Source organism: Ursus arctos, unplaced genomic scaffold (genome assembly GCF_023065955.2).
Source record: "Ursus arctos isolate Adak ecotype North America unplaced genomic scaffold, UrsArc2.0 scaffold_11, whole genome shotgun sequence".
NCBI classification, from domain to species: domain Eukaryota; kingdom Metazoa; phylum Chordata; class Mammalia; order Carnivora; family Ursidae; genus Ursus; species Ursus arctos.
In genome coordinates, this window is record NW_026622775.1 from 5,098,922 (window position 1) to 5,112,685 (window position 13,764).

At 42.1% G+C, this 13,764-nt stretch overlaps 1 protein-coding gene across 7 annotated transcripts in view; it reads left to right on the forward strand.

Moving 5' to 3' along the window:
* Positions 1–510: 510 nt before the first annotated feature.
* The window catches only part of SEC24B (SEC24 homolog B, COPII coat complex component), an 84,748-nt gene continuing 71,494 nt past the window's right edge, over positions 511–13,764 (forward strand). For 2 of the 7 annotated variants that reach the window (XM_057310001.1, XM_026499170.4), the window contains exon 1: positions 601–864. In XM_057310001.1, the coding sequence (XP_057165984.1) occupies positions 738–864 (127 nt within the window). In that variant the 5' untranslated portion in view covers positions 601–737. Of the gene's footprint in view, positions 865–1,181; positions 1,723–13,764 lie in introns of those variants that run through there. The other 5 variants (XM_026499171.4, XM_057310002.1, XM_026499169.4 and 2 more) reach the window with 5 other exon arrangements.

A 13,764-nucleotide genomic window follows, 5' to 3' on the forward strand; every position in this document is an offset into this window, starting at 1 on the left:
TTTATCAAAGAGACATGTTTCCTCCTCCTTTGCCAAGGATTGGAATTCCCTGGGAATTCAGGGACCCTGAATGCCATATTGCCTTTAGAATTAACATCAAGGGGGAAAAATTCAAGATTAAAAACCAAACCCGGGGTTCTCTCTCCGAGGAAGGGAGGAAGGGTGGGTGGGGTCAGTCCGGAGCAGCGTGGCCCCCGGCTCCGGATGTCACCCCGTGGCTCTCGGATTCCCCTTTCCAGCACCGCCGGGCCAGGCTCGCCGCGCGCCCAGCCTCCGCACCGGTGGGAGCGGGCCCAGGTTTCCTTCTTCTACCGGGGTCCATCCCTCCCGCCTCAAAGCGACCGTGGCTACGCCTGGGCCGGAGCCGTCGCCGCCAGGTTGGCGGTGAGGCCGCGGTCCCGGGCCCCGCCTCGGGCCTGAAAGCGCCGGGCTTCGGCCTGCAGGGGGCGTTGCGGCGGCGGCCTAAGGCCCGCGGTGCGGGGACTGACCCGAGGAGCCCCGCGCTCAGGGTTTGGGGCGCGCAGCACGGTCGGGCTGGGCGGGCCAGGGAGCAGGGTCGCGGCCCCCACGGCGGCCGAGCGAGGCTCCGCGGTGCAGCGCCGGCACCCGCGGTCCCGGGCGACTCCCTCGGTGACGCCGGGCGCGTTCCTTCCTCTTCCTTTCGCCTCTCCGGCCCCGCCTTCCCTTCCCTCCGCCCACCTCCCCGAAGCGGAGCCGCCGCCGCCAGCAGCGCCGTCATGTCGGCCCCCGCCGAGTCCCCTCATCCGGCCGCCAGCGCCCGGATCCCGCCCAAGCTTGGCGGAGCCGCCGCCTCAGGAGCCGCCGCGCCCGCAGGCCCGGGCCCGGCGCCGCACCAGCAGAACGGTGAGGCGGGCGGCCCCGGCGGAGCGCGGGGCCTAGCGCTGGCGGGGCAGCCTGCGCGGCCGCTCAGGACAAACCGGGCCGGGCCGGGAGGGGCGTTGGGGCGGGGGGGAAGGGGTCTGTCCGGGTGGGGGCGCCGGGCGGAGGCCGCGCTGGGGGCAGACTGTGGCGGGGCGAGGGGCGCGGGGTGCGGGGCGCGGGGGGGGGGGAGGAGGGGCGCCCCGGCGCGGGGGCGGGGGCCGACCTGGGAAAGCTGGGGCCGGGGCTGTTTACGTAATGTGACCCTAGGCCCGAAAGCGCCCGGGGTTAGTGGGGGAGGTGGAAAAGGAGGGGACGCGGTCCTCTTTAAAAACCCTCATACCCAACCTGAGCGCGGGCGAGTTGCCCCGAGCGACCCTTTCGCCGGCGGAAAGCCGAGGCCGCGGAGTGCGTGGTGTGGGGAAGCCTGGTGTAGCCATCGAGCTGCTCGGAGTGTGCCCTTCCCGTCTCGGGAAATTGCTCTGATTTCTGCGGCCCAGCGAGCACGTTGCCTTGAAGGGAACTTAAGTTAGCGCTCAAGTTTGTAGACAAAAGGGTATAAATATGCAACACAAGCGTAACCGTAACCCTGACCCAGTTCGGCCGCAAGATCTGTCCTTGCTGCTGCGGCTGCTGCTCTAGCGTTTGGAGTTCGCTGGTGGTGTTGGAAAGGGAGCAGGTGTCGAACGGATTTAAACGAATACCTTTAGATCTGCGTGGCTTTTTTCCCCGGCTTCACTTTCGGAAATACAACAGCGTGCCAGAGTTGGCCCCGCTTTGAGGGAAGAAAGGCCTCCGTACAGACAGCAGCCAGTGCAACTTGAAAGCCGCTTTCATGCTAAGGTCGTAGGCTTTTAGTATGCAGGAGTTCAAGTGAAAAATGATTATTTCTAGGGTATTTATTACCTAATCTTTGGGATCTGAGTGTTTGTGGATGGGGCCGCGGAAGGGGGAACTCACGTTATAAACTCGATGGTATTTTAGATGAGAATGCTCGAAAGTAATGAAATACTTTAGAAAAATGCCCTGTTTTTGTAAGAGAACAAAACTACACTAGTACTTTCAGACAGTTGTTGGACCGACTTGTTTAATCCAGTTGGTTCATGAAAATTCATTGGGCTGTATTAAATCAAATCAGTTCAGCCGCTATGTAGTTTTTCAGCTGATGCTGAAACATGAATACCGTTTATCCTGAGAATCAGAGGTTCGATTTTTTTCATGAAAGTGATGTTTTAGGCTTAATATCCTTTGGATCAGCAGTACTTGTCAATACTACATGTTTTACTTCCGGTGGTCATTGTTTAGTAGCGTGGGTTTGAATGTGAACAGTGTTGTAGGTTTTGTGTTCCTGTCCTGAACATACATAAAGATATTTCTGAGCAGTTTTTGTCCTTGTAAATTTGATACAAATTGTTGTTTTTGTTTTGTTTTTAAACCGTTTTGTGTGTGAAGAAACTAGCACATGTGTATTTAAGAAGAGATTCCAAGTCTTTTGGAATATTGTAAACCCATGTTTAACAGTGATCCAAGGTTTGTCTTTTCTTGACTTTCTGGGTATGCATTATTTTGTTAGTGAATGATTTTTAAAGAGCCAAAAGGTCTCTTAGCCTTACAAATTTTGTGAAGGCTCAAGAAATGCCAGGATATCAATTGTAATGAGGATATTAAATCTGTAAGAACTTTAGAAGCTAAATATAGGTGATGATGCTTTGTTTCTACTGTTTGTAATCATTACTTTAACATAATTCATTTCAGCATTTGTTGCATGTTTACCAGTTGGGTACCTAAGATTAGCCTAGTAGAAAGCAGAATCCCTGCCTTTCCGCTAAATTCACTTTCATTTTGTTGACATTCGGGTTGATTCTGACCTTGAGGGATTTGGTGGGTAGGGATAGGAGGGCAAGACTGTCTTGAGGCAGAGGTTACAGCGTGAACAAAAGTCTCAAATTGTGAAAGTGCATGGTATGTTTAGAAACTAAGCTGTCAAGAGGCAAAGAAGTGTGCTGGGTAATAGGGAGAACCCAAGGCATTGAATCTGAAAGGAATGCTTAAAAAGGGGTCAGGTTGCAGAAAGGCTTTAAATGTCATTGCTGGGAATTTGGAAATTAATATAAAGAACTTGGCCAAGAGAGTAAATTTTACCAGTTCTCATCACAAGGAAAAAAATCTGTAATTAATGTATGGTGACAGACGTTAACTAGACTTATTCTAGTGATCATTTTGTAATTTATACAAATATTGAATCATTATGTTGCATACTGGAAAGTAATAGAGCTTATGTCAATTATGCCTCAATTAAAAAAAGATAAAGAACTAGGGCCAATTTTTTTGTTGTTTTTGTGGAAGGAAGTAGCTTAAGTAGAGAAGTAACGAGATCAAATCTGTTTTTGTTTTTTTGCTAGTCTTAGAAAAAATTTTTGCTACATTGTGTTGGCATTTATAGATAAAGATTAAGCAGTCCTTTGGGGTTTTGGTTTATTCTTTAGCCCTGCATGAAATAGTTTGCCTTTTAATATGTCTCTATGGAATTCCAGACATGGTGAAAAGAAACAGGTCAGAAGTGTGCGTATGAAACATTACAGCAGACCGAATTGTTAAACTGGAATGGTATCTAGAGGTTGCTTATTTTAGTAGTTATCCAACATTTTAAAAAACATTTATTTTTCCAAAGGAAGTAGTGGATAGAGCACTGATGGAGAAATCAGAAAAAAAGCAAAGCTGTTAATGGTTAAAATAGAGGTAGAGGTTCAGGTATTTTGGGAGTGCAGTCTGAAAAACACCTGGTCCACTTCTCCAATTTTATAGATGAAATCAAGATTCGGAAAGGTTAGGTGTATGATTTTCACCAATTCCTGTGTAACCTTTGTGAGGGTAGCAGTTTTGTCTCTCTTGTCACTGCTGTATATTCAGGTATTCATTAAACATTTGTTACATCAAGTCCCAATTCAGTCTTCCTAATTCCAAGCCCAGATCTCTATTAGGAGACTGTAGAAGGTCTTTTTAAAGACTTTGATATATTTTTGCAAAGGGTAGGGAATAGGCAGAAAACTGAGACTTCATTATCACTTTGTTTTCTAGGTTTAACTGCTCACATGCTTTTCCCCAGTCATTTGAAGATACAGTTTGACTTCTTTGAGTCTGTGACATACTTCTCTTGAACTTCCTTTTGTGTACTTGTGTTTCTATACTTCAGTTTTTCACTGGCAGCTTTTAGAATTATTTGTATTTCCATCTGAAGTGTTAGTTGGATATTTTCCAGCTTCTACTCTGCCTTTTGAGAGTCTCTCCAAAGCCCAGTCCTCAAAGAAGGGAAGACTGGGTGAAATAATATCCTGGTAATATGATGGTATAATTCCAAAGTTTCTCCCAGTTGACTTAAATTGAAAGATATTTTAAAAGGTTTTTTTTGGGGGGGAGGGCACTCAGATTTAACAGTAAACCACTACTGCTTAATTCTACTTTTAGGAAGCGAATGGTTCTCATTTTCAAATGAAAATGTATTTTCTTCCTTCCATATGCCGTTTCCAGGAGTGATACTACTGGCAGTTTATCATTTCAGTTGCCAGTAATGTGAGAAAGATGAGTTAGTTAGTAATGGAAATTATTGGGATCCATTATGAAGATATAAACATACCATTCACTCAGCAGTACTATCTGGTCAGTTATAGGAAACCCTTCAGCTTTGAGAGCACATGCAAAATTTAAAAGGATAAAAACCTCCCTAGTGTGTCTGAAGTAAGTTCCTTTTGATCAGAGCAGAATCAGTGTCTCAGGTTTCTAGTCTTCCTTTCTAGCTGAGCAGAAGCGTCAGGTCCTCTGGTGAAGATACTGCCATGGTGTAATGTAACCATCTGGATACATCATTTCCTTCTAAGCTGATTAATATCTTGAAAATCTTAAAAGTTATTCCTTATATAAATAAGTGTCTTTTATCTGGGTTTAAATTTTATTTTTCAATGCTGCATGTATTGCATTAGTTATTTGCGGTGTCTTAACTCCCACTCCACTCCCTCCCCCCCAGGTTTCTGAGATTATATCTGTAATAATTTTTGTAAACGCCGTTCATTGCCACTGATTATAGTATTTCACCTAACTTCATTTTTCTAATTATCTATAAACCCTGAAGTATTAGATGCTTAAAGATGTTGAAATAGGACACATTTTTGAGCCAGTCTTCAATGGACTTTCCTAGAAATGAGAGCATCTTCACAGTCAGCCCTGCATGTGAGAGCAGATCATGTTATATTCAGAATTGTCAGAAGGTGTGGGCTAGTGAAGTGGTTGTCGGCTTTGATACAGCTCCAGGTTTTGTAGAGGTAATTACTTAACATCTCGGAGCTTAAGGGAATAATAATACCTTCCTTCTAGAGTTGTTGAGAGAATTATATTAAATGAGTTACTATTTTTAAAGTACCTGGTGCTTAGCAAAATGAGATACTTAGCAAATGAGAGTCCCCTACACTCCATCTCCTTCAGAACACCAGGATGTAAATCTTCAGATGGCAGTGACTGTATGAGTTTCCTCATCATATTCCCAGTGGCAGCAGGCAGTTAGGCACTCAGCTGAGTAAGTGAACTTGGCTTCGTATTCACTATTGTTTTTGAAGACTGGCCCCTGAAAGGATCTGTGTATGGCCAGCTCTCCTTATCCTTTCCTGTATTTAAGGCTCGATCACTGTTTCCGTCTTTTATTGTTTTCTTCCACTGCCCAGCCCTTCCTCTCTCCAACAGATCTACTCTTGGAAGATTCCCTCTAATGGCCCAACTACCTCAGCTAGCTGGCTTGTGGGAAGGTGGATTTAATTTGTTTCAAGTTTTCTAAAATTCTCTGCTGGAAGCTGCTTGTTATAGGAACCAAGGAAAAGCAGGATGAAGTAGGGAGGCGAGAGGGAGTAGTAAAATGCCTTGCCTAAGCCAATGGCCAAGTCTTAACTTGCTTGTTTTTCCTAGTATTTCTGAGAAACAGGTATTGTGAAATGAGCTTTGGAACCTGCAATGCCTGGCTTCTTCACTACTTACCAGTTATTTGAATCTGTATAAATTAGTGACCTTGCATGTCCCCATTTGTCTGTAAAATGATGATAGTGATACTTCACTGGATTGTTATAAAAATTATGTAAGATTGTGTAGAGAAAAGCAAAGTATCTCGTGTGTAGTAGGTTCTCAACCGGTATCGGTTTTCTTTTGGTCCCTTTACTCTTAACACTCATTATTATGGCAGCCAAAGGGGCAAACTGATGGACTTAATGCAGTGAGATTTCATCCAAGTGGTCAGATAGGCTGTGTCTGTCTGTAGGCTCTGTCTGCCAGCCATGGCTCAGACAGTTTACTTTTGTAACTATTAGTCTTCCATTAGAAAAGAATAATCCAGGGTATCCAGATGTAATTGGAATTCCTCATCTTTCTTAAAGATTTGTTAATTGTAGAGAACGCATGCAAGTGAGGCGGGGGGGGGGGGGGGGCAGAGGGAGAGAAAGACTCCCCGCTGAGCACAGAGCCTGGTGTGGGGCTCAATCCCAGGACCCTGAGATCATGACCTGAGCCGAAATCAAGAGTTGGATGCTCAACCTACTGAGGCACCCAAGCGCCCTAGGAATTCCTCATTTTTAAAATCACTAGGACTTCTTTTTTTTTTTTTTTTAAGATTTTATTTATTTATTTAACAAAGATAGCCAGCGAGAGAGGGAACACAAGCAGGGGGAGTGGGAGAGGAAGAAGCAGGCTCATAGTGGAGGAGCCTGATGTGGGGCTCGATCCCAGAACGCTGGGATCACGCCCTGAGCCGAAGGCAGGCGCTTAACCACTGTGCCACCCAGGCACCCCTAAAATCACTAGGACTTCTAATTGCAGATTTCTTTAGGGGGTGTGGTGGTCATATATTTTTTATGCTTGTAAAAAATTTATATATTAGCAACATTGTCAGAGGTCCTATATCCAAAATATTCAGTAATCAGTCCTGTGTATACTGATGACTGAATGGATACCAGCCTTGACAAGAGAGTTGTAAGCCCATAATGTGCCAGGCATTATTAGTCTTTTAGTTGCTGGATCATGAGGACGTCTTGGAGGTCTGGGCAAGGGACCAGCATTGTGGGGTTTAACAGGGAAGCAGGTCAGGGCTGTGTGCTATTTACCAGCTGGTTCAGGATTTTTTTTTTTTTTTTTTTTACGATTTTATTTATTTATTTGACAGAGAGAGAGAGACAGCCAGAGAGAGAGGAAACACAAGCAGGGGGAGTGGGAGAGGAAGAAGCAGGCTCCCAGCAAAGGAGACTGATATGGGTCTCGAACCCAGAACTCTGGGATCATGCCCTGAGCTGAAGGCAGACGCTTAACGACTGAGCCACTCAGGCGCCCCATGGTTCAGAAATATTTTAACAAGAGTGATTGTTAAAATGCATTAGTGGCTGAATATTGACCTATTTCTTGGTAGTTTAGTGATGAATAAATTACGTTCTTATATCTGATTCTGCCTCTCTAAGTTTGTATGAATGTGTCTCTGTAGGATAGAGGAGCTTGCACTTGCTGACCTTGATGTTCTTTTAAAGATAATGAAACAAAAAAAACCTTTAAATTGAAATGTGATTCAGAAAAAGACTAATGAAACAAATATTCTTGATATTAAAAATGTTACTTCTCTGACAAAGGAGAGGATGAAGAAACTCGTTTATTTAAAGAGAGCTTATGATTAACTTTTTTAATAAATGTATAGGGACTAGACATGCCATAAAATATTTACCTTGTAAATATGAATTTTCGTGTCTGGCTTGCTTACAGCAAGAATAGAATAAATTTTCCTTTGGTGGGAATCTAGTCTCTGGAAGGAGATTATGTCCCTGAGGCAGATAGATCCTTTGGGTAGATAAGCACCTCCATTAAAAGGTATATTTATTAAAAATCTTTTGTTTACTTCTCAAGTCAGATTGGTACCAGTGAGTAGATAATGTGTTAGAATAATCAGTTTCCTTTTTTACACAGACATACCTCACTTGAGGCTAAGAATGTAGAAACTTTTCAGAGATTATATATAACCTGAGTTTTCCTGTTTTTCAGTGATTTGTCAATGCTCTTTTTGTGAGTTACTGAGTTAAGCCATTTGGTGGATGCAGTAATTATATTACTTCATTGATTCTAAGACACTTTTTTTCACATTTTTATCTCTGAATTTGGGGGCGTCTTAGAATTGGTGAAATTTTAAAATTGGCTTTACTGAAACTATAGAAGTTATGGTATAGCTGTGTGAAAACCTGCCATTGACAGCTATGTGGTGAGCTGAGTAATGGCCCTCTGATATGTTTCCGTCCTGATCTATGAAACCTTTGCAGCTACGATTAAGAATTGGGGCTATTGGTACGCCTGGGTGGCTTGTGGATTAGTTGGTTAAGCGTCTGCCTTCAGCTTGGGTCATGATCCCAGGGTCCTGGATCGAGTCCCTCATTGGGCTCCTTTCTCAGCGGGGAGCCTGCTTCTCCCTCTGCCTGCTGCTCCCCCTGCTTGTGCGCGCGCTCTCTCTCTGACAAATGAATAAATAAAATCTTTTTTAAAAAATAAAATAAATTAAATTAAAAAAAAAAGAATTAGGAATATTATCCTGGATCTGGGTGGGCCTGATATAATCACCAGACCTGTTAAGTGGGAATCAGGAGGAGTCAGCCAGCAGAGAAAGTAATGTGACCACAGAAGCAGGGGTAGGAGTAATGTGCTTTGAAGATGGATGAAGGGGCCATAAGCCGAAGAATGCAGGTAGCCACTAGAAGCTGAAAAAAGCAAGGAAATGTTCTCTTTTGGAGCCTCAGAAGGAGTCATCTCTGCCCATGACACTTTGACTTAGTTCAGTGAACTGAGTTTGGGCTTCTGACCTCCAGAATTGTAGCATAGTAAATTTGTGTTGTTTTAAGCCACTAAATTTGTGGCAATTTGTTACAGTAGCAGAAGCTAATATACCTGGTAAGTTTAACAAGGGGCAGCATCAAAACGCCTTAGAGGTAATGAAATACACAATGTTATTTCCTTTTGTTTCAAATGATGTTCTTATACTTGAATTAATACAGAGTAAAATGTGTAAAATGACACATGAAAAAATTCAGATCTATGTATCTGTTCTTGTACTAGAGTATAAATTGCTTTAAGTAGTGAAAGCTCTTGAAGTTTTGTGTTCTGGCTTTTTACTTATCATGTAGCCCTTGTTTTTTGTTTTTGTTTTGTTTTTTTTAAAGATTTTATTTATTTATTCGACAGAGATAGAGACAGCCAGCGAGAGAGGGAACACAAGCAGGGGGAGTGGGAGAGGAAGAAGCAGGCTCCCAGTGGAGGAGCCTGATGTGGGGCTCGATCCCAGAACACTGGGATCACGCCCTGAGCCGAAGGCAGACGCTTAACTGCTGTGCCACCCAGGCGCCCCAATCATGTAGCCCTTGTTGATACATCATGATGAGGGAAATGCCTGATACAGAAATATTTGATGATTATTTGCTAGGCTTCTTCCCCCCACCCCAAAAATATAGGAATGGTTTCCATGAGCCAGGCACTATGCTGAGCTTTAGGAATATGATAGAGCTGAGAGAGCAAGCTAGACTGGTTTTTCACTTAGAGAGTTTGCAGCCAATTAGAGTACCGTGTGAAAAGTGCTATCTTTGTGGTCCAAGATACTGTAGATGCAACATTAAGTAGGCATTCACTTGTACGGTTAGCACATGTTTTCTAGAAGAAGAGCTAAACTGAGATCTGAAGAACAAGTGAGAGGTGATCAGATGAAGGGGGACGAGGGAATTTTTGAAGGTTCCAGGTACAGGGAAGAGCCTGTGTGAAGGGTCAGAGGTGAACAGACATGGCCTAAGAAAAATTTAATATGGTCAGAGTGTGTGTGGGAACAGTGGTTCCCAGCCTTTTCATAGTCATGGCTACCTTAGTGCTAAAATTTTAGTTGGTGGCATTCTTGAAGGAATTAAACTTTAGACATCTGTATCTTAAAACAAATTTCAGAAAGGTATCACGTGTTTATTTGATCCCCTTCAGAAGCCTTTACAAGGCAACTTAACTGTACTCTGCGCTCACCCAACCCCTTTGACGGCCCTTTGAGGTAAAGCTCTAGTGTGTACTCTTTCCTGATGTTGTGCTGTGGCCTCTTTGCTCCCTTCCTACTAGGCCATCATTCTGCGACTCTTTGACCTAACAATAGGCACCTTTAGTTTAGCAAAATTGCATTTTATATACTGGTCAAACTTTGATAGACCCATGTGAATGACTGGTAGTCGAGCCGTATATTAAGATACACCTGTTGAAAATCACTGTGAGAAAGAGTGGTGAGCAGTAAAGCAGAAGAGGTGAGCAGGGGTCAGATCACAAAGGGCCTTTGCGTTCGTTTTCTCTTTGCTGCTGTAACAAATTTACCACAGATTCGTGGCTTATAATAACATGAATTCATCATCTGTAGAAGTCTAACAGGGCTGAAATCAAGGTGTCAGTAGGGCTGAACTCCCTCCCAGAGGCTGAGGGAGAGTATCCGTTTCTTTGCCTTTTCCCACTTCTAGAGGCTGCTCGCATTCCTTGATTCATGTTCCCCTCTTTCTGTCTTCAAAGCCAGCAACATCTGGCTTCATCTCTGAGGATCTTCTGTAGTCCCATCTCCCTGACTCTCTTCTGCTTCCCTCTTCTACTGGAAGGGCTCTTGTGATTACATTGAACTCACCTAGGTAATCGAGGCTTTTCTTCCAATTTTAAGGTCAGCTGATTAACAATCCTAATACAGTCTGCAACCTCAACTCCTTTTGCCATGTAACCTATCATATCCACATGTTCTGGTGATTAGGACATGGACATTTGAGGTGGGGGAGGGATTATTGTAGCTTGCATTGTCTTACAGATTATGTTAAAGAATTTGGAAGAAAAACCATTAGCTTTAAGCAAAGAAATAACATAACCAGATTTGCCTTTTAGGAAAATCACTCTGGTTATGCGTGGTGCAGTCATTTGTCTAAGAAATAATGTATAGGGGCGCCTGGGTGGCTCAGTCAGTTATGCGTCTGCCTTCCGCTCAGGTCGTGATCTCGGGGTCCTGGGATGGAGCCCCTGCCTCATCAGACTCCCTCCTCTCCTGCTCTGCAAGGAGTCTGCCTCCCTCTCCCTCAATTGTGCATGCACACACTCTCTCAAATGAATAAATAAAATCTTTTTAAAAAATTGTGTCATGTAATTTAGTAAGTCATTGCCAGGACTTTTTTCCATCAGTGTTTTAAAAACTTATTTTGTAATAATTTTGGATTTGCAGAAGTGATGCAGAGGTAGTACAGAAAACGCATCGTTCTTCAGTCAGCTTCCTCTTAAGTATTACATCTTCTCGTGTCTTAACTAACATCTTACAAAACCATGGTACACTTATCAAAACTAGGAAATTAACATTGCTGAAATACCATTAGCTAAACTATACCATTTCCACCATTTTTTTTTCTGTTCGTGGATACAGTCCAGGATATACTGTTGCATTTAGTTGTCATGTGTCCTTAGTCTCCTCTGATCTGTGACAGTTTCTTAGTCTTAAATTTTGCTTAAGACCTGAGACGTGGTGAGGTTCATTTTTTGAATATGGACTATCGCAGCAGCATTTGTTGAAAATACTGTCAATTCAATTGATTATCAGATCAATGAATTGACTTGACATCATTGTCAAAAATCAGTATTGGATGTATTTTTGTGGCTCTATTTCCAGACTTTTTCATTATGTTCTGCGTGACTGTCCTTTCACTGGTACCACACTTTCTTGATTATTATAGTATATAATGCAAGCCTTGAATTGGGTAATATGAGTCCTCCAACTGTGCTTTTTCAGAGTTTTTGTTTTTGTTTGAGATTTTAGTACCTTTGCCTTTCCATAGGAATTTTAGAATCAGCTTGTTGATATCTATAAAAGAGGCTATTGGTATTTGTATCGGGATTACATCAAACTTACAGGTAAAAACTGAGATAATTTATATCTTAATACCAAGTCTTTCAGTCCACAAATATGGTATATCATTCCATTTATTTAAAGAAATCCTAGATTTCTTTCATCAGTGTTTTGTAGTTTTCAGCATATAGGTCCTTCATATATTTCATTAGATTTATATTTTAAGTACTTTTTTGTAATATTATAAATAGTATTGTTTTTAAAAAATTGTAAATCCTATTTGTTCTTTATTGAGTTTGAGAAGTGCATTTGACTCTTACGTACTGACCTTTTATCTGGTGACTTTGATAAACTCACTTATTATTGGTTCCAGACTTTTCTTCTTTCTTTTTCTTCCTTTCTTAAATCCTGTCATTCTGTAAATATCATTTTATTTCTTCTTTTCCAATCTGTATGCTGTTTATTTCTCCTTACTGCCTTACTAAAATAGCTAGTAAACCCTGAACATTGTTGAATAGGGGAGTGGCTTTTTAAAATTTTTTTTATTTATTTTTTTTACTGTGAGCGTGCCTGGTAGTGAAGAATATGGTAATTACTAGTGTTGCTTGGTGTCATTGCTTCAGTTTATGCCACAGGACCAGCATGTTACCCGTCATCGCTTTTGTGACGTTAGTACAAATGTCAACATAGTAAAGAAGGCAGATACTTTAATACTATTACGAAAGTAGTTTTTATCTGTGGGTCCTCCAGGAGTCCCCAGTATTATCAGGGTTCTATGTACTACACTTTTGAGAATTGCTGTTCTGTATCCTTGCTGTATGAGTTTCCTGGGTTGGCTATAACCAAGTACCACAAACTGGGTAGCCTAAAACAACAGAATGTGTTCTCTTCTGGTTCTGGAGACCAGAAGTGTGAAATTCAGGTGTTTGACAGGGCCACGTTCTCTCTGTAAGGGAGAATCTTTTCCTTGTCTCTTCCAGCTTTTGGTTGGCTGTTGACATTCCCTGTATTTTGGCTGCAGCACTCTGCTTTATCCTGTCAATTGCCTTTTCTTTGGTGTGTATGTCTTCTCTTCATGTGCATCTTATAAAGATACATGTGATCGCATTTAGGACTCACTCACATAATCTCAAGATCCTTAACTTAGTCATGTCTTCTGTCATAAAAGATAATATTCATCCTTTTCCATATAAAATCATTTTTACACATTCTGGGGATTAGGATGTGGATGTCTCTTTTGGGAGGCCACTGTTCAACCTACTACCCTTCTTAGTCACATAAATGTTAGACTGCTTCATGTTGTTGCTCAGGGTTCTTTTCCTTCAGTCTTCTCTGCTTTTTTTAATTGGGTCATTGTATTTATTTATTATTAATTTTTGAGTCAGCTCTACACCCAATGTGGGGCTTAAACTCATAACCCCAAGATCAAGAGTCTCATGCTCTACGACTGAGCCAGCCAGGCACCCCAAAACTGAATCATTTTATTGATTAGTTTTCAGGTTCATTGATTCTTTCTTATGCCATACTGTTGAAACCATCTAGCATGTTTATTTCAGCTTTATTTTGAATATTTTGATTCTCAAAATAGTTTTCATTTCTGTTTTGATATCATCTGTTCATTTACTGATGATTTTTTTCAATTCTTTGAATATATTTTCTTGTTTTGAATATGTTTATAATAGCTGCTTTGAAGCCTCCTTTGTCTGCTAAATTCAACTTTTGGGACCACTTTGATTCTGGTCTCTGCCTGTTTTTTGTTTTTTTTTTACTGGGCATCTCAGTGTGTCGCCTTTGTCTGTACAGTTAAGCTGCTAGCTAGGGACTTGACCCAACAATTGTAACTGACAGGAAATAACTTTCAGAAAAGTAAGTTGAATGAACACACAGACTTACCTACAAATATATTTATCATCGTGTGGTTTAATGTTTTTAAAAAAAATGGAAAACAACCTAAATGGCCGTTAATAGAAAAGTGATTAAAATACAGTAAATCTATATAATGG